Raw genomic sequence first — 22,382 nt, forward strand, 5'->3', positions numbered from 1 at the left:
GTAAAAAGTTGATTTGCCTCCTGTTTATAAAACCCCTTTAATAACAGAGGGCCACAATGAGATCTTGCAGCCTTCTCTTTTCCAGGCTCAGCAAGCCCAGTTCCTTCTTCATAGGAAAGGTGCTCCAGCCTCTAACAGTCATTTTCTTTGCTCTCATGTGGACCCTGTCCAACAGCCCCACGTCCTTTCTGTGTTGCAGGCCCCAGACCTGGATGCAGTACTCCAGCTGGGGCCTCATGAGGGCAGAGTAGAGGGGAGCAGTCACCTCCCTGGCCCTGCTGGCCACCCCTCTTCTGGTGAAACACAGGATACCACTGGCCTTCCAGGCTGCAAGTGCACACTGCTGGCTCATGTTAAGTTTTTCATCGATCAGAACACCTAAGTCTTTCTCAGCAGAGCTGAGATTTCTTCTCCCAGTCTGCATATATATCTGGGATTGCCTCTACCCACATGCAAAACCTTGCACTTTGCTTTGTTGAATAAGTACTAAATTAAAATTATTTTGTTATTCTGTCTTTCTTACTGCAAGGCTGAAAAAAAAATCTATTTTATGCACTGAAATAGAGATAAAAATATTTTGAAAAGATTCTGAAAGGTTGTCTGTTTACCACAAAGCTTGTTGAAATATTTTTTTTTTTTCTTACTGAAAAACCACTGAGATATCTAAGCAGCTTAAAAACTGCAGCAGTCATCTGGGTTGCATCCCTTCAAGTGTCATTTAAAGTAACCAAGTTTGAAAAGTAGTGAGATCAGAGCAGAGTCATCTAAAAAAAAAGAAATCACTTTAAGTGGGGTGCAACTCCAATAAAAACTAAATAAACATATGTGACAGAAAAATAGGGAAATACATAAGCTACTTATTGCTGACTGTTTCTGGAATCCTGTTCACAGCACTGACTTACTGGTCCAAAACTCAGTTTCCAAACTATTGAAAAGAGTTCCAGAATGAGATATTTGAGTGACCTGAGCCTTGGGAGTACAGCAAGGCATGAAGTGTTCTAAACTCAGTCTACTTTTTCTATCCAGTAGAAAATCAAGGACTTGAGCATGAGATAAAAGTATTGCCGGGTCATTTCTATCAAAATCTATGAAAGCAAGGCAATTATGACCTCTCTCAGTATGTGCAACCTTACATTTTGAAAAAAAAAATAAAAATTTTTTTTTTAAATTGAGTATCTAGCAAAATCACATGCTGAGCTTTGTTTAATTCCATAATTATTCACAGAAACTTTTGGAAAGTACTTACAAAATCAGTGACTCAGAAGAAGTTACCTATACATTGTTGTTCCCATACCTGCAGCACTTGTTTAAACCAGGTCTCCTGCACTTTGCCATCAGCGTTTTATCTCTCATTTACACCTTACTGTTCAATAAACAATTTACCCCTAACTACTGATCTTTCCTTTTAATTGCCTCTCAAAAAATGAAAATTCCCACTGAGTTAGTATGCTGACACTTGGTGTTCAGGATGTGACTCTACACAGCTTCAAGGCAGAGAGGGTCACTCTCCTAAGTGGCATCTGGGCACTACACTGACTGAATTCATAACTCACCTGTAGTGACTGAGCTTGATGGTACAGAACAAGCGTTTGCAAGTAGAGTTTCTTCCTAAGCTGGCTGCTAAACCTGCCTCCAGCAAGCTCCACTCCCTGATACTCTCCTGTGAGAAAGCCACAAGTATACACTACCAGGTAAGAAAGTGAGATTGTTTGTTTGTTAATGTACAATTAGGAAAACTAGGAATCAACACACTCCTCTTCAGAGTCATTTACAGCAGATTCAAGAAGAGCTAAAGGTTGTCAAGGAGCTGGGACTCTGTCCCAGGGCAGAAGACACCTGGAAGGGATGGAGAGGCAGCAGGAAGGAATATGGCACAAACGTCTTTCAGAAGATAAGCAATCATGCCACAAGGAAGCTCAGAGCTAAAACCTCTAACTCTGCATGCAGCATTTTCTTTTCATAATTACAGGCTCGGGTGACTTTGAGGATATATTCTGAAAAACAAAATCCCTCTTGGTTTTAAGTAGGTTGAATACATCAAATCATACAAAATGAGAAGTTTGCTTCTCTTGGGGCAATATTGTTTCAAGGGGAAAATGAAGCAGAAGTATTTTTATTGGTGCCAAAGAGCAGCGTGAAAGAAAAGGTGAAAACACTACTGCTGTCAGAATTGGCTATATTTTGAAAAGAGGCCGGAATTAGGTATGTTGCCATCACAGGAGCTGTTCTGACACTGGCCCAGTGCAAGCAGCAAAGTAGAGGCGCAATTTCTCAAGTCATATCCAGATCATCTGAATTGTATATGTGCCATCTTTAAGCAGAAATTTGGTAGGTAAATATCAGTGTGATTAGGGTTGACTGTTTTTGATTGCTAACTCTTAAAAATTCTGAAAATCATTAATTATTTCACTTAAGAAATCTCCAAAGTATCTCGAAAGAACCCAAGCACACACTCTCAATATAAGCACAAAGTATTAAGTGTGTCAGTGCATAAAGCTGGAATCTCACTTTGCAGCAAAAATTTTTCCATGAATTCAAGGATATGCAAGAAGGCACCAAGTCTTTGTAAAGGTCTGTTCTAGAAGACAATTTCACATGGGATGCACGGAACTCAATATAAGGCACACTAGTTGAGGTAATTCTCTTCTGAAACACTGAAGGAAGAGGCAGAGTAGGAGGACAAGTACTATTTTAAATTATTGGGAAACATTAAAATTAGTGTTAAGTGATACTGGTACCATTTACAGCTCTGGTTTTTTGGAAGCAGGGTGAGATATGACACAGACAAAAGCAGTGTTTCCAAATTGGGAAGCAGGATATTAAAGTAGCTATGTGAGCCCTGCAGCAAGAGTCTTTCAGAAAATATATGGAAAGCTATTCCCTAGTTTAATAACTATTTAATAACTATTATTGTTATCATAATATAACTGGAGTGAAATTAAGGATTAGATATGGGCATTTTCTAAAAATCCTCACTCTTCTGATTCAAACTGAACTAAGCAACTTCACTGATGTGAATTTCCTCAATTGCAGTGTCACGATTTCCTACAGCATCTCAGGCAAAGCTTGTAAATAATTTAGGAAAATACTCACTTGGCTGAGGAATACCACTTAACCCTGTTTGGAAGGCATAATTGAGCTTTTCACAGTACACAGGACTTTAGATGTTTCTTTCTGAACAAAAACTCCTCTCTCATCACACACATATACACATAAGTCCTTCAAATTAATGTTCTTACCTTGTCTTTATTTTCAGAGTCAGAATCCTCAAGTTTGGTCCGAATAACAAAGGGAGTAGATAACCTCAGGAGGACTCGTTCAAATGTGGCACTGATCTTAGGAGAAACTATGTCAAAGCAGTCTTGGAATTTCAGAGTTTTGTGGGTATCACATCTGAGCTGCTTCCTTAGACCTTCTCCCAGCTGAAGAACAAACATGTTTTGATCAAACATCAGGTGAAAGGGGAACGCTCTGCAGAAGGTGCTGATACTAATCCTCAGATCTAAGGGAGACTGGGAAGTTCCTGATGGAAGTGCTTTTGTGATATTTGCATTTTCGTGTTCTTTGATAAGGAAAGTCAGACAGCTGCAATTACCTGGGTTCGTCCCCTCTGAACACAGTTTATCATTAGTGACCTGTTCTACTTCCACATCCAATCGGTAAATTTTCTTTGCTGCTGCCTTTATCATTCCCACCATTGCAAACCCTACAATCTGATGTGGGTGAAAGTAATGAAGCATGAGATTGCCTTCAGGGAGCTCTTTGCATAGGAAAGATGGGGATTCCAGGGTGGCCTGTCTTCCAAATGAAGTTCTAATGTGCTCCAGCAAAGCATCAAAGCCATTGAAGAAGTCTTGAAGGGTCCCACCTACAGCTCGAAGAACTCTTTCATTCTCATCAAAGCAGATATTGAAGAATTCCTCCCCAAATTTTTCTTGCATTTCCTCAAATTTCAGACCTATAGGACAACAAGACACTCATGTCAAATACATGCATAGCTACTGTGTCACATCATCCCTTTGTTGTTTGTTTTCTCAGTATTTTTCCAAGTGATTAAGAGTGTTTTTTTCACTGTTTATTTACCCATGGAACCACTGTTTTCCATGGTAGTTAGGAATGCCTGAATGGTACCCTTGGATGCCTGAAACATGCTGCTTCATTCTAGTAGTCACTTTTGTCTGCCATTTCAATCCCTCATGCTTTCAGCTCTGGATCCTAACCAGCTAAGTGTGAGGTTTACACTTGTCTTGTCTCCTCTTCCCTGCTGGAAGCCAGAACACACTATAATTTCCCTAATTTTTAACTTTCCCTTAAGTGTATGTCACATGTAGTCTATTGTGCAAATACACCCAGCCAAGGGTGTATACCAGCCATTGCTGATGCAGACATGGGAGAGGTTTCTGTTTTTATAGCCCCTCTTGTTTGCTGTTTCTCAAAGGACCAAGCTCTCACCAGCTTGAATAATGAGTTTCTGGAATGCTAATTTCAACTTTCATGAAAAGTGCAAAGTGAGACCACTGGCTTTCAAAAGCAGTGCAAAGCCAGACACTTGAGTAGCTGGGTTTTTTTGTTGGTGGTGGTGGTGGTTTTTTCTATGGACAAAATATTTTTCTCATTATAGATATGGGCACTGCAAGAAAATAGAAATAAAGAATTGTTACTTTTTTGTTGCCTGAAAAGGAAAACAAAACCTCGCTATTTTGAGCTTCTACATTCATCTGTATTTCGAAAAATCCATGCCCCTTAGAACTTTCTAAATTGCTATTAGTTGAGACAGGTCTGTTATATCTCTAAATGTCACTTCAGGTCTCCATCAGGGCAATACAAAAGGTTTTGATTTACAGAAGTGATAAGGCTGGTACTGCACAAGGGAAAGGAAATATCTGTAATAGATGTCTCTGGATATAATTTTTTATACCATTTTTTATTTACTTTTAAAACTAGAAAAAAAAATATATTTTTAAGATGGTTATTGAACATTTTCTGTCTTATTTTAGGTAGGATATACTCTGTTAAATCTCATCTGACATTAATCCTATATCACATAGCATAGTTACAAAATTCATCAGCTATATTTGTGTTTTACTGAGCTGTGGTAGAAGAAAAAGAAGTATAAATAAGCTGTATGTGAATTACAAATATCCTGCAAGAAATAAATTACACAGTTCCTCCAGTGTATTGAATTTATTAAATTCTACTGAACCACTCAAACACCTTAAAATTGATCCTGAGTTCTAACAGAAATGAAGAGCAATCTCATTCCTCAGGGTGCAATAGGAGCTTTATTTTAATATGTATTCAGCATGCTTTATAACATAGATACGATCCAAATGGATCACCAAACTTCTTACTGTTTGTTTAAATTACTTGTAGGCTTTACAGTTTGGAAGAATAGTGTGAAAAGAGATTTTCATGCCCAAGAGGTATAGCAGGACAGAAGTCACTCATCTGTCATTTGCTGACTATAACCTTTGATCATCTCAAGGAAGGCCCATGCGCATAGGCAGAGATACAAGAATCATATTTACAGGGGATGAGTGTATTCCATACCTTTGCAAACCATCTGCAATGAGAGAGTTTTGTTTGGCCCTTCAGCATGATTGATAGCAGATTAAAATTCTAAAATTACATATATAAACAGGACAACATGACAAAGCAATAGGAATAGTTTGGGAAAGTTCATCTGAAGGCCATTACTCATAATGAACTTTGGTCACTAAAGTAGGTTATTACAGTAATATTCCCAGGATCTTTTGTGCCCACAGATGGTCAGATCATCAGCTAAGCCAGAAAAAAATTACCTCTGGTACATAATGCCTGCTAATATCCCAATTCAGAGAACAGCATGCCAATTACTGACTCATTACTACATCAGCATAAGAAAAAGTAATGTAATATTTTCCATAAAAATTCTCACTGCAATCACAAAATAATTAAATTCTAACCAGTATCCAATGTCAGCATTGGATATTAATAACAAGAATTTAAGAAGTTATCATTTTCATGTGTACACACAAACATACATACATGTAAATCTTATTTTTCTGTAGAGTGTAGAGTGAACTTCAAAAGAAGTATGGTTGTAGAAATGAGCACTCACAAGACTTCAGCAGGAGCATCCAAGGTTGTAAGATTGCAGAGGCCCAAATAGTATGGGAACACAAATATGCAGCATTCCTTAGCAATAGCATGGATGAAGGAGCTGTCTTTCAAGCATATTATAACATTACAGTTAAAACAGTAGTTTGCATTAGCACCACTGACCAAAACCAGGGTAAGTAGGACTGGTAACCCAATACCCCATACTCTAATGCTACGTTGGTAAGTCTCGTCTTACAGTCAATGAAAGGAGCTTTATCTTAGTATTTGGCCTAAGATTTTGTTGACTATCTTAGATTGGTCCATTGTTTGCTCTAGAAGACTGTCTGTTCAGTCTGGACATAACATGTTAACTCCAAACAACATGAATTATCCAATTATATTCAAGTCAATGATCTGACTCCAGGATGTGCCTCTACTTTTAAAAACATTCTAGTTCTGAATTGAGTTACACATAGTACCAGCTGAAATTAGATTAACTCAGAATAGAAAAATGTGTATGCACAAGATAGACCAAACTGCTGGTCTGTTTTAGTCAGGAATTTTATCTCTAATAATAGACATGATGAAACACTGAGAAAATTAAATAAATACAAACAACCTCCTAAAACAAACATCCTGCATGCAGAAATGTGATGAGGAAGACAAGGGCCCGTTTGGAATTAAATCTGGCTACAGATGTCAAGGGCAACAAGAAGGGCCTCTTCCAATACATCAGCAACAAAAAGAAAACTAAACACTCCCAATCATTCTGAAAGATCATGGCAATCAGGAAAGATGCCTGAGGACTACAAGAAAGCAAATGTCATCCCGATCTTCAAAAAGAGCAAGAAGAGGGATGCAGGGAACTACAGGCCAGTCAGCTTCTCCTCATTCCTGGAAAGGGGATGGCACAGCTCAGCTTGGAGGCCATCTCTAAGCATGTGGAACAGAAAGAGATGATCAGGAATAGTCAGCATGGATTCACCAGAGGAAACCTGATTGCCTTCTACAGTGAGACAACTAGCTGGACAAATGTAGGAAGAGCAGTGGATGTTACCAACCTGGACTTAAGCAGGGATTTTGACACTGTCTGCCTTAATATTATTACAGGCAAGCTCAGGAAATGTGCTGCCATTAAGACAGCTTTTGATTGGCTGGATACTTGAGCAGGGAAGAAACTCAGGAAATTGAACACTGGCAAGTACAGGGTCCTGCACTTTGGGAGGAATAACGCCGTGTACCACTACAGGCTAGGTGCTGACCTGATGGAAAACAGCTTTGTGGAGAAGGACCTGTGGGTCCTGATGGACAGCAAGGACCATGAGCCAGAAAGATGCCCTTGTGGCCAAGAGCCCAGTGGTATCCTGAGGCACATTAGGAAGAATATTGCCAGCAGGTCAAGGGAGGTTGTCCTTCCACACTATTCAGCTCTGATTAGGCCATGCTTGGAGTACTGCGACCAATCCCAAATACCACAGTACAAGAGGGACAAGGCGCTCCAGAAGCAAGTTGAGCAAAGAGTTATTAAAATGATCATTGAACTGGAGCATCACTCATATGAGGACAGATTGAGGAAACTAGGCCTTTTAGCCTGGAATAGATAAGACACAGGGGAGATCTAATCATTGTGTATTTAAAAGAAGGATGTCAGGAGGATGGGTGTGAGGCCAGACTCTTCTCAGTGGTGCCCATTGATAGGATGAGAGGTGATGGGCACAAAATGAAACAAAGAAAGTTCTGTCTGAAAACCAGGAAAAAGTTTCCTACTGTAAGGGTGACAGAGCTGTCCAGAGAGGTTGTGTCTCCTTCCCTGGAGATGTTTAAAATCTCTCTGGACTTGACACTGAATAATGTGCTCGCCATCTCTGCTTGAGCAGGGGGGCTGGGCTATATAGATGATCTCCAGAGTTCCCTTTCAACTTGAACCATTCTGTGATTCTATGACTGTGTCACCTTCAGTTAAAGAAAAAAAAAAAAAAACAGTCCTTGAATGTTTTTGTATTAGCAGATTTTTGTCATGAGTATAATCTTGTCCTAAACAGTCTTGTCAACACAAAGCCAGGTGGCAGTTCCAGATTCCAAAGTATAATTTAAAAATAGTAGGAAAAGCAACATTTATTTCTCAATAAAAGAAAGAATTTTATGTGTACAGGCTAATGCTGAAGTGACCCTAGTGGCTTCCTCCTTTGTCTGGGTTAAAGGAGGCTGAGGGGAGACCCTATTGCTCTCTTCCAGTATCTGTAAGGTGCTTACAGAGGGAGTGGGGCAGGTCTCTTCTCACTGGTGACAGGTGACAGGATGAGGGGAAATGGCCTCAAGTTGTGCCAGGGTAAGTTTAGGTTGGATATCAGAAAGGGTTGTGAAGCACTGGAATAGGCTGCCCAGGGAGGTGGTTGGGTCACCATCCCTGGATGTGTTTAAAAACCATTTGGATGTGGTGCTCAGGGACATGATTTAGCAGAGGGTTGTTAGTGTAGTATGGTTAGGTTGTGGTTGGACTCGATGATCTTTAAGGTCTTTTCCAACCTGAGCTATTCTATGATTCTATTCTATGATTCTAATACCAGTATCTAATTACTGTAAAAAGACTTTGATCTTACTTGATTATCGTAATGAATTTATATCATCCTGGAAACTCAGGCAGTATTTTTCTTATTATCATTTTACTGCCTTTATTCAAATGCAATAACATCATCTTATGCCGTTATGTATGACTCTGACACAACTGTAAAATTTGCACTATACTTCCCTTACTATATTTCCCTTGCATCATCCAGTGCCCCCATAACTTTCATTTCATAAAATAAAAAAGACAGTTATTGTTTAAAAGTATTCCTCATGCTTGTTCACCATAATACTTGTTCTATTGAATTTTTAATGGGGCATTTTTTTCCTTGTTAAAGGTGTTGAAGTTTTCCTCCAACAAATTCTGGTTAGAAATACTGTATTAAAAAAAAATTGTAATTACTACACTCAGTGAGGACTCAATCAACTGTGCTCAGGCTACCCGTAAAGGAGTCTGCACCAAATTACTGACACAGAAAGCTCAACTCAGCTATAAAAAAGAGGCAGCATTCTTTTTCTGTTCCTTCATATAGTACTTTCAGTAGCAGCTGTGGGCAAAAGCAAACTGCCTGAAGCATGGCAATCATTGTGTTCCCTCCATCGCATCTTGGAAACCTCACTACTTCTATTTGCACAGTTTATCAAAGAACTGCAATTAGTAAATTGATGTTTCCTAAGAAGAAGGCAGATACAGTTTGCTTTGTGTTAACTCTAGAGATCAAACAGCAGTAAAAACAGTTTTAAATTTGCTTTTGCATTAAACCTATGTCTTTGAATTTACATAGAGAGGAGAACTTCATTTCTCGGAAAGAATACAACTGTAATGAAATCTAAAAACATTTCCCATGAAATGCAAAATCATCTATCATAGTTCCCCACATGTATAAAAGGCTCAATTCAGATGATTAAATATATAAATCTAATGTTATAAACACAAAAATTTAATCCCACTTGAACCTTCATTAGGCATCCAAGACATCTGCAAAAGGACAAATACATTGTTAAATCTGCCAGAATAGAGGCTTATGGAAGGCCTATATGTTTCTGAAGGTTTAACATAGGCTAAACTAGATACTCCACAGCACCTAAAATAATGACAAACTCCTACAGTTAGTCAATGAATCATGCCCAAAATGTCTTCTACTTTATAAATAGACTTCTACAAGATGGTAATGTACATCATAACTTCAAGCTGCTCAATACTGCACTGATAGTACATCTGCTTTCCAACAATAAATAGTTCTGGTTTGAGAACAGCAAAGTCTAAGGCCATTTGGTATCAGTATTTGTCCTTTTCTAATTTAGATGTATTCATCTCAGTTTTGAAGTCTCATTAACTGCGTGGGTTTTGTTTAGATTACTTTTGTGTTGCCAGTGCAGTGTAATATCTGCTAAATAAAAGGAGCCTTATGTGTAAAGATTCGACCCCCCTGAGGATGAATGCAGTTCCAAGTATTACTAAAATCCATTAGTCTCTCCAGTCCTTTGGGCCATGTAACATTTCCTTTTACACCATTTGTAAACCAACAGCTTTAATTATAAATCAAGCAGTATATCCTAAATTAGTTGCATCCTAATGACTATCTGCAGTTGTCAGCTCAAAGGAAATGGAAAGTGAAACTAATTTATGTGCTTTAAATATACAAGCATTTACAATTTTCAGGCATCTGTTCAGCAGAGAGTGTGCCAAGCCTTTGTCCATCTTTTCCATTTACATCACTTGATCTAATCTCATCGTAGGCTGAGATCTGTCCTGATATCTTCTTTTTAATGTATTTCCTGTCTTCTCAAATGCAGTAGTTGTCAGCAACAATGTGCCACTATTGTTAAATAGTTACTAGAAAGATCTCAAGTTTATTCCTTTTTAACTAGAAAATATATTGAGATTTTCTTAGTTTCAGAAAAGAAACACAGACATTCCACTCTGACAAATGTACAAAGAACAAAAGACTTTTATGGAATTATGTGGGCTAAATGAAGGAACAACCTGCCGGTTATATCTAGAAATGACATGATTTGCTCAGTATAAAGAAGCCTAGAGCTCATATCTTCTTTGGTAGTGACAAGCAAATTTCACCAAGAGAAAGAGCTCCCTGAATTCCCACACCAACAATGAATTCCACCTCCTCCTCAGCATCTCAGGGAGGCTGAATCTAGGTATGCAGTTTATCTTCCTGATGGTACAGGGCTATAATGTGGAATCCCACATATTATATCGCCAGAAGATCCAAGAATTCTTGTCTCCTTGTCGTATCATCCTTCACATGGAAGATGCCCATAAAGTTATTCACTTAGTAATGACAGAGACTCAAAGTCCTCACACCACTAACAGAAGCAAGATCAAGATGGTGAGCTTTATTACTAATCTGTAAGAGTAAACTATCTGACAGGAAAACTTTGTACAATGAATTTAAGTCCACCTGTGGAGCTAACTTAGCTGCCATTGATGTAAGCTGTGCATTCTTTAAGGAAAAAAGGTTTGTGCTTTAAGGTTTTAGAAGCCAATTTTTTAGAACAGATTAAAAAAAAAATTGTGTTGCACAAATTAATTAATTGAATAAAAGATGGAAGGAAATGCAGTAGAAATCCACATAATATGCTTGATGATACAAATCTTGTCATTACTCCTGAAATAACTTCAGTTTAACAGCAAAAATCTGCTCTGAACAGAGTCTACCTAGTCAGATAAAGGTATTATCTGGGTCAACAGGATAAAACATACCAGCATTTATTCATTGAAATACTTTATTTCAAAATGCTCTCTTTGAGGCTGGGATTTTTATTTTGCCCAGTTTCCAACCTACTGTTACTTATTTTTCCTTTGTATAATACGCTTATGAAGGACACTGTAAAAAGTATGCATGCACACTTAAAAAAACTAGAGCCCATCATAAGCTGTTGGTACTATTATGAAAAGAACACTGAGTTAAATTAAATATTCCAGTCACAGAAGCTGTCACCAGAAGGGAAACTGTACCACTGATCTGGTATCAAACATGGTTCAGAGCATTTGAGCATGATGGACGTGGCTCCATTAATTACTGCAGATTAAAGCAGGAATACCTCTATTGATGTCTAGACTTGTAGCAGGAATAACTTACCAAGAAGATAAGAAGAACCAGGCCCTTCCACTGCAGGAAGATGGTATTGTACTTTTGTCATGACTTGACAGGTGGAAAATTTGTATGCAATTGAAAAGTTGTATGCATTGAGCTGGGAGTGCAGCATGCAGCCAGTACTGTGCTGTGAGCAGTGTGAGCACCAGGACCATGGTGCAAAACGTGCTCACAGTCTTCTAGGCTTGCTAATGATCTCAGCATTCACTGGATGAATAAGGAATGCCAAATGACTCTTTTAGAGGCAGTTACAGGGTCAGGAGAGGTGATTTGTGTTGGCATTATCTAATGTAAGAGATCAGGAGGTTGCTGCCAAGCATCTGTAAGAATACACTTCCCTGCAGCACTAGGCAGTGAATCCTTGCTACCACTCTTATAAATAACTTGAGTGCTAGATTTGGTTCAGCAGTTTCTCTAGCCTCCACCACAGTTAGATTCATTCTCGTTCTTCTGTCAGCAATGCCAATTGCTCCACATACCCATCTCAGTAGTAATGTAATTCTTGTACAGAAAATTCTCTCACTAACCCCTATACAACCAGAAAAATAACTGTATGTGAGAATTAATTACGCAGCCTCCAAAGGAACTAACAGTTACAATAAAAAACTGGTTTTATTGCTCATTGTTAGTGCTTTGCTCAGATGGAATTTTTTTATTTTTTTTTTACTATGAACTCAGATTTTATCTTTAAAAGAAGTGCTTTTCTAAGAGTCAATCCCTGCAAATTTATTTCCAACAAAACCCATTTTACTTATTCCCAAAGACAGTGACATCCAGATGCTGCTTATAAACTGGGATCCCAATGAGCTGATCTGCCCCCAACACAGACTGTGAGGATACCACCGAAAAAACAGCTACCCATCACCACTCAGCCATGCTAACAGATCAGGACTGACATATTGATTTAAAAGCACTCTGAAGCCAAAAGTATTTGTAACTATTTTTGGAATACATATATTGTTTCATGGTGAACCAAGTACTGAAAATGTAATTTGTCAGGGGGTTATTAACAGTATTAATATGTACGTGTTATTACATAAAATCATTATTTTGTTTTTGTCCTGTCCCTTACAATTCACAGCATTTATTTCTGAGAGTTAGTAATCAATCATTTAAAGATGCAAACAAAATATGCTGTAATTAATCCTGGACATATTTATGATTTAGTGTGTTCTCTTAGTGGCCCAAACATGGAAGGTGCCAAGCACAGCCTCTTCCCACAGCTTTGAACAGCAGCTAAAGGCACTCAGAACCTCCCTGAAGGTGCTTATCATCTTGCAAAATAAGGCACTTGACAAAGGAAAAAACACTTTGATCACTGAAAAAACATTCATCTCTAAACAAGAACACAAAAGCTGTTTCACAGAATGCACCACATCTGTTTAACTGTTTGAGATAGAAAACACTGACACACAAATCAGATAGCCTCGGGAAGGAATTTCTTGTCAGGAGGATACAGTGGTCCACATTGCAACATGGGTAGACTATGACCTTACATTATTCTCCTGACACAAAAAGTACATCACGTCTTTAATTAACTTATTAAATGATCTTAAAGAATCACAGAATTACAGAATCACAAGGTTGGAAACGACCTGCAAGATCATCTAGTCCAAAAGGCCCCTTCTAAGCCAAACCATTCCCTGATTCTATGATTCTGTGAATTATCATCTAAGGTCAGACTTCACTCCTATGTCTCCTGTTGAAGAAAGAATTCTAGCTGCATAATGCCATAAAAAGTCTGCAGATTTATCCTGTATATTACTGTATATTAGGTCAAAGGTGACTTCCAGTGAACCAAAATTACATCTTTTGCACCTTCCACCCTAATTTCAGCAGCTTACTGAAGGTTCCAAAGGAAAAGCAAGGAAATTTTGAACGTTAGAAGAAGTATAACCTAAGGTTTAAAGCTTGATCTGTCTGTAAAGTTTCCTGACTGCAAAGTCATTTTAGATTGCCTTAAAGGCATAAAATATGTGTAGAAAAAGGCATGATGTATCAGCTACTTATGTAGCTGCTTCCTGAATTTTCTTTGTTGGAACAATGCCTTGGTTCTTTGTTGGTGATAAGATGGTCAATAAACTTTTCAAATGAAGTAAACAAATTCCCTTTAAAAAATGCATACCAAGTACATTAGCTGTACACTGGAGAATTCCTGAGACATCTTCAGTTTCTTCGTTGCCAGAGCAGTCTGTGTAGGTGCATCTGTTTGATATATTGTGAAAGTTCTTCTCTGCATCCCTGTACCTAGAGTAAAAGAGTAATAAATATATATCATCTCTTTATACAAATGTAAGATAAATAACTTTCAGAAATGGTAATAAATGATGTGGCTAACCCCCCCATCTCTTTCCTCTTCCCATCAATCCCTTTCATACATATTCTCACACAGATGACACTGGATTAATAGCATGTGGTATTATACTAGAATCTGGAATATTATCTCCAGTGAGAATAAATACATGAGAAAGAAGGTGTTTCCAAAGGGTTCAGGCATGAGGGAAGGGTATCAGGCATATCTGTCACGTCACCCCTGCTGTGATGCTCTAACAAAGTTGTACAGCAAACTCCAAGCATGATGTTTATGAGACAATGGAGAATAACTAATAAGAAGAATAAATCTTCCATGTCACATTACATTAGCATTGCAAGAATAAAACCTAGCTTTCTCAGTGGATTATCTTCTGAAGAAACGAAATTTGTGTTAAAGCCTGCTAGAGAAAAATTAAAAAGAATCCCACCACTGCTGAAATGTACAGAGCTGTGCTCAGGCCAACAGGAAAGAACTGACATCTAAATTATTCTGTTTGATTTAGCTTTGCCGCATTGTTTTTCCTTAATTCAATGGAAACAGAACAGAAGCTCATACTACGTTTAAAACAAAGCTTTATGCAGGTGATAATGAGGACAGAGGAGCCAATACAAGTGAAGAAAATATTACAGCAGAGTGACAATGCTCTTGGCAAAATATGCAATTGATTTAGCTCAGTGCTCAGAGAAAAGATTTTTTAAATGAGTATTTTATTAACAGTTTTGCTGTGCTTTCACACTTTGTTTATACTTCATAAATCATGAACAGCACTAAGGACTGGACTTCTCACCTGATCATGTCCTGAAAAGTCCAGAACCTGATTTGCCAGCACTTGTGGAAAAGGCTATGATGGATTCAGAGCTGCCCATCAGGTTACTCCAACAACAAACTGGTCTTCCATGTGGAGCAAAGCAAAGGCTGATAGTACACTCTACAGTGACATTCACAGAGGACCCTGGTGACACCAGGCCGTGCCAAAGGACAGCAGCCCTTATTCTGCTTCAGCAGCAGGCCATGTCCTGTCCCAGTGCCTGAGCTCAAAGTCACAGCCCAAAGCCACAACCGAGCAGGAGATGAGGCCTCTGCAGGCTGCACCACAGGCTTCTTGGAATGGCACCACAGCCATTCCTCGCCTCTGCTCTTGAGGAGGACAAGGGATTTAATAAACATTTATGGTGTATGGGTGTCATTACAAAGGTGCTGGCTGTGGGGCTACACGGGCCTCTGTGAGGAAAGGCTGCCCCATACTGAGCATGGCTGGAGCCCAGCAGCCATGTTGATGGTGCCTCTGGGAAAGCATGTTTAATAAAGGGCAAAAAAACACCTGGTGATGTGAGGAATGAGACAAAAGAGTGTGAGAAACAACTGCACCAGCAGCAGGGGCAGCCAAGGAGGACGGGTAGGAGGTACCCCGGGCACTGATCAGCTATTCCCCTGTGGCTGGTGGAGGACTCCGCCTTGGAGCAGGGGGATACGCCAAGGAGTGTTCATGTTGGAGCAGAGCAACAGTGTTTATGACTGACCTCAGCCCCCCTGCCAATGCCTTCCATGGCTCAGAGGGAGGAAGGAAAGGAGGCAGGGATAAAGGAGTGAGGTTGAGCCTGGCAGAGGGCAGCCCACCACAGTGCGTATAAGGACAGCACAAATATAAGACATTTTCTACAGACAGATTCTACTTTCACTGTGATTTATTTAAACCTATGCAAGTGTTCAAAAACTTGAGTCAAAGTGTATTGTAAATCACAGGAATTACAGGTTTCCAGAGTGTCCTGTTCTTAAACTCTGTCCACTGAAATAAGAATATCTAAACCACATGTGGCCATAAATTATAGGCAGCATTGTTTTTGCACATATGCTTCTCACAAGGCTCTGTCTCACCCACTGAATCTCTTGACATGAGGCTTCACACAATTTTTTTCACAACTGAAAATATCAGCAGCCAGAAGGTTTCTCCCTTTCTTTGTCCCATAGTGGACATCATAATTAACTGACAAGACTGGCTCCCTTCTCTTGCCCTCAGGTGCTATCCAGGCATGCTAACATTGCAAGTCACCTACCAAGCTAGGGCTCCCTTTGAATTTTAATCAAACGCTGAGAAACAGGTAAAGGAAATTTCCTCCAGTGCACTGAGCTTCAAAACAATGTCATAAATCCTAACACGACCCTAAATGCAGCTTGAAAAAACTTCCCTTACATCTTCGTAATTGAATTCAGAGGACAGCATTCCTCATTTGTCACATGGCACTGCCATTTAATGGCTACAGACATGCATCCATTGTATTCTGTTAGAAATGTGAGCTGTCTGCAAAAGCCAAAATATTTGTGTAGGTAAAGGAAAGGTTGTAAGGAGATTTTTTTGATCAATGAAAGAACGTCTCAGGTTTCTATGATGACTGTTGCTATCACTATATTTAAATCCTCAGTTATCTCTTAATTTTCTTAATAAACTCTTTGGAGGAGATTTTTGCCCTGCCGTGCTTCCACCCACACACAAAAAAAACAAGTATATAACCATACACATGTGCACCAAAAAATTATGTAAATTTTGCAAGACTGGGGCCTCAGCTCACAGAACATATAATTTTTCCAGAAATCTCATCTGGCTCTATGAGAAGCAAACTGGAGTAGGTGCTACACTTTTATAAAAAGATTCCCTATTCTCCTCAGACAAGAAATGTCACTGTTAATGAAGTAGTCGTGGTGTGATGGGATTGCACAGAAAAAGGACTGGGCAGCAGTTTATCACTAATATCCATTGTATGTGCTGCTACTCCAGAGCTTCCCTAGCAGTTTGTAAGGAAAATTAAAGTCAGCCCAGGCTGTGACTTTGAAAGCATAAAGGAAAGCACATCCATGCATCTTTCATTACCTCAAATGAAGACTTACCCAATAACTTGATGCTCAAAGTACTGCAGTGTCCTTTGAAGAGTTTGCCGAATAGTCTGAGGCTATGGAAGAATAAAAAAAAAAACACAAAAACATAAGATTAGGGAAGTGTGGCACAGTCTAATCAACATATCTTCCAACACACTATTTAATTCTCCAGCTTTACTCCTCCTCGTCATCAACCTGCCAGGTGCCCATCATAGCAACAGAAATATTATTCATTCCTAGTATCTTAGTTCTTCATTAAGTAAGAATTAATTTAAAAATGAGATGCAAAATTTATGCTGCTTACAAAACTATTTGTCCATAACAAAGTAACCACTTCACTATTAGCTCTCACTAATTACCACATGCCAATTATTTCATTACTTTAAAATAATTAATTTTAAATAGCCCACAAGTAAATGCTAGAATTTTCTGATAAACATATCTCCAGGAAAAGGCATAGGGTCTTGAAACTTTCTATGCTCCCTAGAGCATTTTGCATTAAAGAATGTTATAAAGACGTAACTTATTTTGGCTTACTTTCCTAGCAAGCCATAATTCTTCCATCATCTTTTAAATCATCCAAACGCTCAAGTTCGCCAAAAGAAAATCATGACATGCTTCAAGCATTTTGATGTTGTTTTTATTTTAGTAGGTGTTCACCAAACAAACAACATATGTGCATGACTGTGTTTATTTTCATTATTAATACTACTATAGTGTTGACCAAACAAAACACTTCTACTACTGGTACTGCTGCTGTTCCTATTATTTTGAAATAATGCCTGAGAAATCTTTGGGTAAATCAAGAAAATATAAAATCCATGTCAATCTCTTTAGAATTTTCCAAGTAATTTATGACAAAATATCACTCTTCCAAAATTACCAGCATGTACTAAATCTGAAGTCTTTCACCTGTACATTTTGTCTGGCGACAAGCAGACAAAGGTACCCAATTTGAATTTAAGTATCCTTTAAATATCCTTCCTCCTATACCAAAGGCACAGGAATATTTTGGTAAGACTCAGCGGCAGCATCAGACACTCAAATTTTAGAAATATTTAGTATTTCTTCACCTTTTAGAAATGACATGTAATTGTTTTAGAAAGTAACAGCCAAACAGCCCGATGACTTCAGCCATTTTGTTCTTGAAAAAACACCACTGAGATTTCATTCAAACCACCGTCATCTTTGAAAGTCTCAGATTTTGCCAACTTCTGTACAGATTCAGCTGTTCAAGACCTGACCTTTCTTCCTACCAGTTGCCTGTGAGTTGGCAGAAGGAGGTACCAGAAAAAGCATTAATGAAAAAGATCATACAAGGTTTGTGCAAGTGTAAAAACTTCTTTTTAATGTCAAATTGTAGGAGTTTGTCTGTCCATTGGGATTCAAATGTGTAGAAATGTGTACACTTACAAAAATGAGATGAAATAGATGCAAACCTTTAGTTTTTTTATATATTTGTGTCAGATAAATCCTTCTCCATTCTGCAAGAGCTGTTTCCTGTGATAAAAAATACTTTTCACTGTTCCCCAGCCTTCATTTCAGAGAATGAAACCCCTTCCCAAACAAGCATAATTTAAAGCCCTTCTCACAAGGTTACAAAGCCCGTTGTCAAGGCATCCTCACACCACTTTGCCAGATGAATCCATTCTTCCTCAGCAGTCCCTGCTCCACAGGGACCAAAGCCCTTCCAGCAATACCAGCCACAGAGGCTGCCTCACAAGATGTATCGACTCCAACCTGAGTCTTTCCCACTCATCAGCAGGATCAAGCACACCCCAGCTGGGCCCCACAACTTTTGCCCTTGACCTCAAAGACAAGTAGACGCTTGTGATATTCTCAAGGGCTCCCCTGGCTGTATCATTAATGCCCACATGCATGAGCAGCAGGGTTCAGCATCCCAATGTCAGATGAGTCTTGGCAGCCTGCATGCAATACCGTGTCTAAGCTCCTGGCAAGCAGCATGCCTACTGAGGCAGCAAGATAGCTTGACAGATAAATTTCTCCTCAGGAGACAGTTTCTGATAACTACTACCCTCCTTTCCTTGGAGCCTTTAACAGTGGAGGCTCAGTTGGCTCTGATGCCTCGCCACAAGGTGGGTCACCTCTCCCACCTCTCCCCAGAGTACTATCCCTGCTCTGTAACTGCTGAACTGTACTTCATGTAAGAGAAAAAGGGTTTTCTGGTTTGTTGTCAGGAGTAACACAACACCAGCCTCCCCCACGTCAAGAGTTTCCACCCTTGCCCCTTGATGTTGTCTCTAGTTGTCTGTCCTTCATGGTAACACAGGGCTCAGACTCTTGGCTCTGCAAGGTCTCTGAAGAACTGCTCATCCTCCATGACAGCTATACCTGCTCACCATCTCCTGCACCTCCTCTACCTTGCAACTCAACACTGAAAGCAGAGCAGGCCACTATTGCACAGTAGCAGGCAGTGATTCTGGCCATGGCATCTCATCATGGCAGCAACTGTGACTCAGCCAGACGGCTCTGTTTGTGGTGCCCAGCCTACAGGATGCACTTGGAGAGAAATCTGCCCCTCTCACTAGATTTCACTCTGCTCTTATGCAAAACTGAATCAAGACCCCTAAGCTAGGTTAATAATACCCTCAGGGGTGTTTTCAAGACTAACTGGGGAAAATCTTTATGAATGTATTTGTCTAAATGATGATTCAAGGGTTTTGTTGTTGTTGTTTAATTCAGACAACTTACTTTGAAAAGGAATTCTAGTTTAAACATGCATCATCTGAAAAAAAAAGATTAGATTAATTTAATTGCATCTATTTTATAAATGTCTCTCCTCGGGCAATCAAATCTCTCCTCAGAAGACGAAGGCCTTAACCTCTTCCCTGACCATTTCCTTTTACCTCTGAAATGTCTCTCATTTAATTGCAACACTTTTGGAAAGAAATGGTAGGACTCATTTGCCTAACTGTATGTGCCCAAAGTGATACACTTGTTTGTACAGTTGGCAACTAATAGAAGTCTAAGGACTCAGTCTTCAGAAACATCTGTGTCATTTGCCTAGAGAGGATGTTGACCAATTGCTTTAGACTTGCACATCTTTTTGATGTTCAGGTGTGCACAGACAAACCCCACCAGGTGGTAATAGTACTAAACAGAGTATCCTAGATGACACTGCTTACGTTTACAAAAATGCAATTTTGTATTCTCCATCCCATTCCTTTTGCATCTTATGATGACCAGCCAGTACTAGAGGAGAAAGGGACTGTAGGAAATGGGCATGTCCCAGCCAAATGAGCAGCAGAAACCAAAAAAGCAGCTAGACACAGCTTCTCCTTAGTCCTAACAAAGCTTCAGAGACTTTTCCTGGTAAAAGCTAAGTGCCTCCTACTGTGCTTCAGAAGTACTTCAACAGTCCTGCTCTTAAAAACTTGAGTGCTAAAAATTTTAAACACGAAAGCTGAAGCTCTGAAAAGCATAATAATCTCAGCTAGAAACCACTTCACTTCTATCTGAATTTCTTCAAGGAACTCCGTCAGGTCAAGGGGCTCCTTCAGACTCCTTGTCTTAGGGAGCTGTGTGTTCCTCCTGGAGGCACGGCACTTTGCACACAGGAGGGGTGAGCTACTGTGACCTCAGCCAAATCAGAACTTCCATGCTGCTTGCTTTAAGTGTTTTAAATTTGTAGTCTTCAATCACTAACTCAGCAGATGTGTAAGGTTTTAATTGAGGGTTTCACTGCTGAACTGTCATAAATGAAAAACACTTATTTTTCTGTATTTCAAAAACAATTCTAGCGAAGTTTCTGTGGTTAGGTGATTACAGATCTCTAAGCACACTTGTACCTGGACAACATGGAAGGAAATTAATGGAAAAATAGTTTCATTGCTGTTGATTTTTTCTTTAATATTTAACTTGTGATCATGAAAGTGGTTGAAATCTGTTCTTTCCCTGTCCTTCTGGTCAGAACAATATTGATGTTAAAGAGGCAGTAATCAAAGAAACAAGGCTCCAGATGAGGACAAACATTTATCAACATTTCCCAAATGCCAGGCTTGTGAAGATAAGTACTGAAATTGCTGCAACTAGGAAAAACAGAACTAAGAAAGGAAAGGAAGGCTCCTTTGGCATCTGACAATTTTCTGGTGATGCAGAAAGGAGGAAGGCTCCCTGGCAGGACCTGGATCCCTCTCTATCCCCTTCCTGATAGGATGGAATGAAAGGGCATAGACCAAAATCAGAAACAGAGATGCAGAGCCCCAGCACAATGAACCATTTGAAAATTCAAAAAAAAACCATCTTTAGTGGTGCTTACGATAATTTGGAAAAAAATATATTTGTTTTACTCTCTAGCTTCTTAACCTTTAGGATGCACTCAGTTTTCTTCTCTGTAACCATGAAAATCATCTTCCTGCATCCAGAATTTTGTGTTTTATGTAAGAGCGCCAACTGCCTGCAGATCACAACAAGCACCCAATTTGCTATCAAGAGGAGAAGATGCAGACCCCACAGGAGGGGAGTGTGTGGAGATCCAGAGTGGGATGGCTGACAGCTGGATGCAAAGTGAGCTGCCCGACAGCAGCACACCATCACCCAGACGTGAGGAGGAGAAGGTGCTGCACCAGGGCTCTGTATTACTAAGCATCTAAAGCTGAGAGCATTCTGCTCCTCAGTTCATACAAGCTGGGGTATTCTTCACAGACAAATATTTGTTCACATCAGAGGAAACAATTTAATAAATTACACTGAGACCAAGTATTTTACCCCATATTATACCACGGCAATAACAGTGCAAACACTCTGAAAAAATAAAACAGTGCTAACTAATAATTAGAAATTATAATTCCTGTATCCCCAACTGCTTTCAACTAGAAGCATCACAGACATTATGGATGGAAATTGCCTATTAGATCACCCAGTCTAGCTCCTTGACAGTGAAGGATAAATATCTCCGGGTGCTATCCATTATAATAGCGCCTGGGATCATTTTGTTCATCTGTTGAATTTCAGCCATGTCTCAGATGGATAGAAGATCTGTTCCGTGCTGCAGGAAGAAGACATTCAGTACGTGAGGACATGACAGATAATCTACCTCTCATGCTACCTGTTCACCTTTGAAAGCAACTCATACCTACTTCATAAAATCGTTGGTGCTATGCTAGGTGGGAAATGAGAAGCTTTACGTGTCAGTGCTCCTCAAGGAATTTCTTCTGCTAGGATAGGACAAGCCCAGTGTTCTCAGCATCACTGGGCCTGATTTTATACGCCGAGCTGCAAACATGCTTTGAGCCCTGTAATTGAAACACAGATTATTTTGTCTTCATTTTGAAACTTAGAGTTTGCAAGCAGACATATCTGGAAAGAACTTGGATATGAGACAGAACTATAGCATAACATTAGCACAAGAAAGAAAAAAAAAAAGAGAAGAGAAAGAAGAGAAGAGAAGAGAAGAGAAGAGAAGAGAAGAGAAG

The 22,382-nt window shown here is 39.3% G+C and overlaps 1 protein-coding gene across 2 annotated transcripts in view; it reads right to left on the reverse strand.

Moving 5' to 3' along the window:
* GUCY1A2 (guanylate cyclase 1 soluble subunit alpha 2) overlaps positions 1–22,382 on the reverse strand; it is a 144,698-nt gene that overhangs the window by 117,177 nt on the left and 5,139 nt on the right. For both annotated transcript variants that reach the window (XM_042866872.1, XM_042866875.1), the window contains exons 2-4: positions 16,960–17,021; positions 13,888–14,009; positions 3,240–3,958 (exon numbers count right to left, since the gene is read on the reverse strand). In XM_042866872.1, coding sequence (XP_042722806.1) covers positions 3,240–3,958; positions 13,888–14,009; positions 16,960–17,021 — 903 coding nt within the window. The remainder of the gene's footprint in view (positions 1–3,239; positions 3,959–13,887; positions 14,010–16,959; positions 17,022–22,382) is intronic.

The sequence above is a fragment of the Lagopus leucura genome, unplaced genomic scaffold (assembly GCF_019238085.1).
Source record: "Lagopus leucura isolate 7727_CA_CO unplaced genomic scaffold, USGS_WTPT01 Super-Scaffold_100001, whole genome shotgun sequence".
NCBI lineage: Eukaryota > Metazoa > Chordata > Aves > Galliformes > Phasianidae > Lagopus > Lagopus leucura.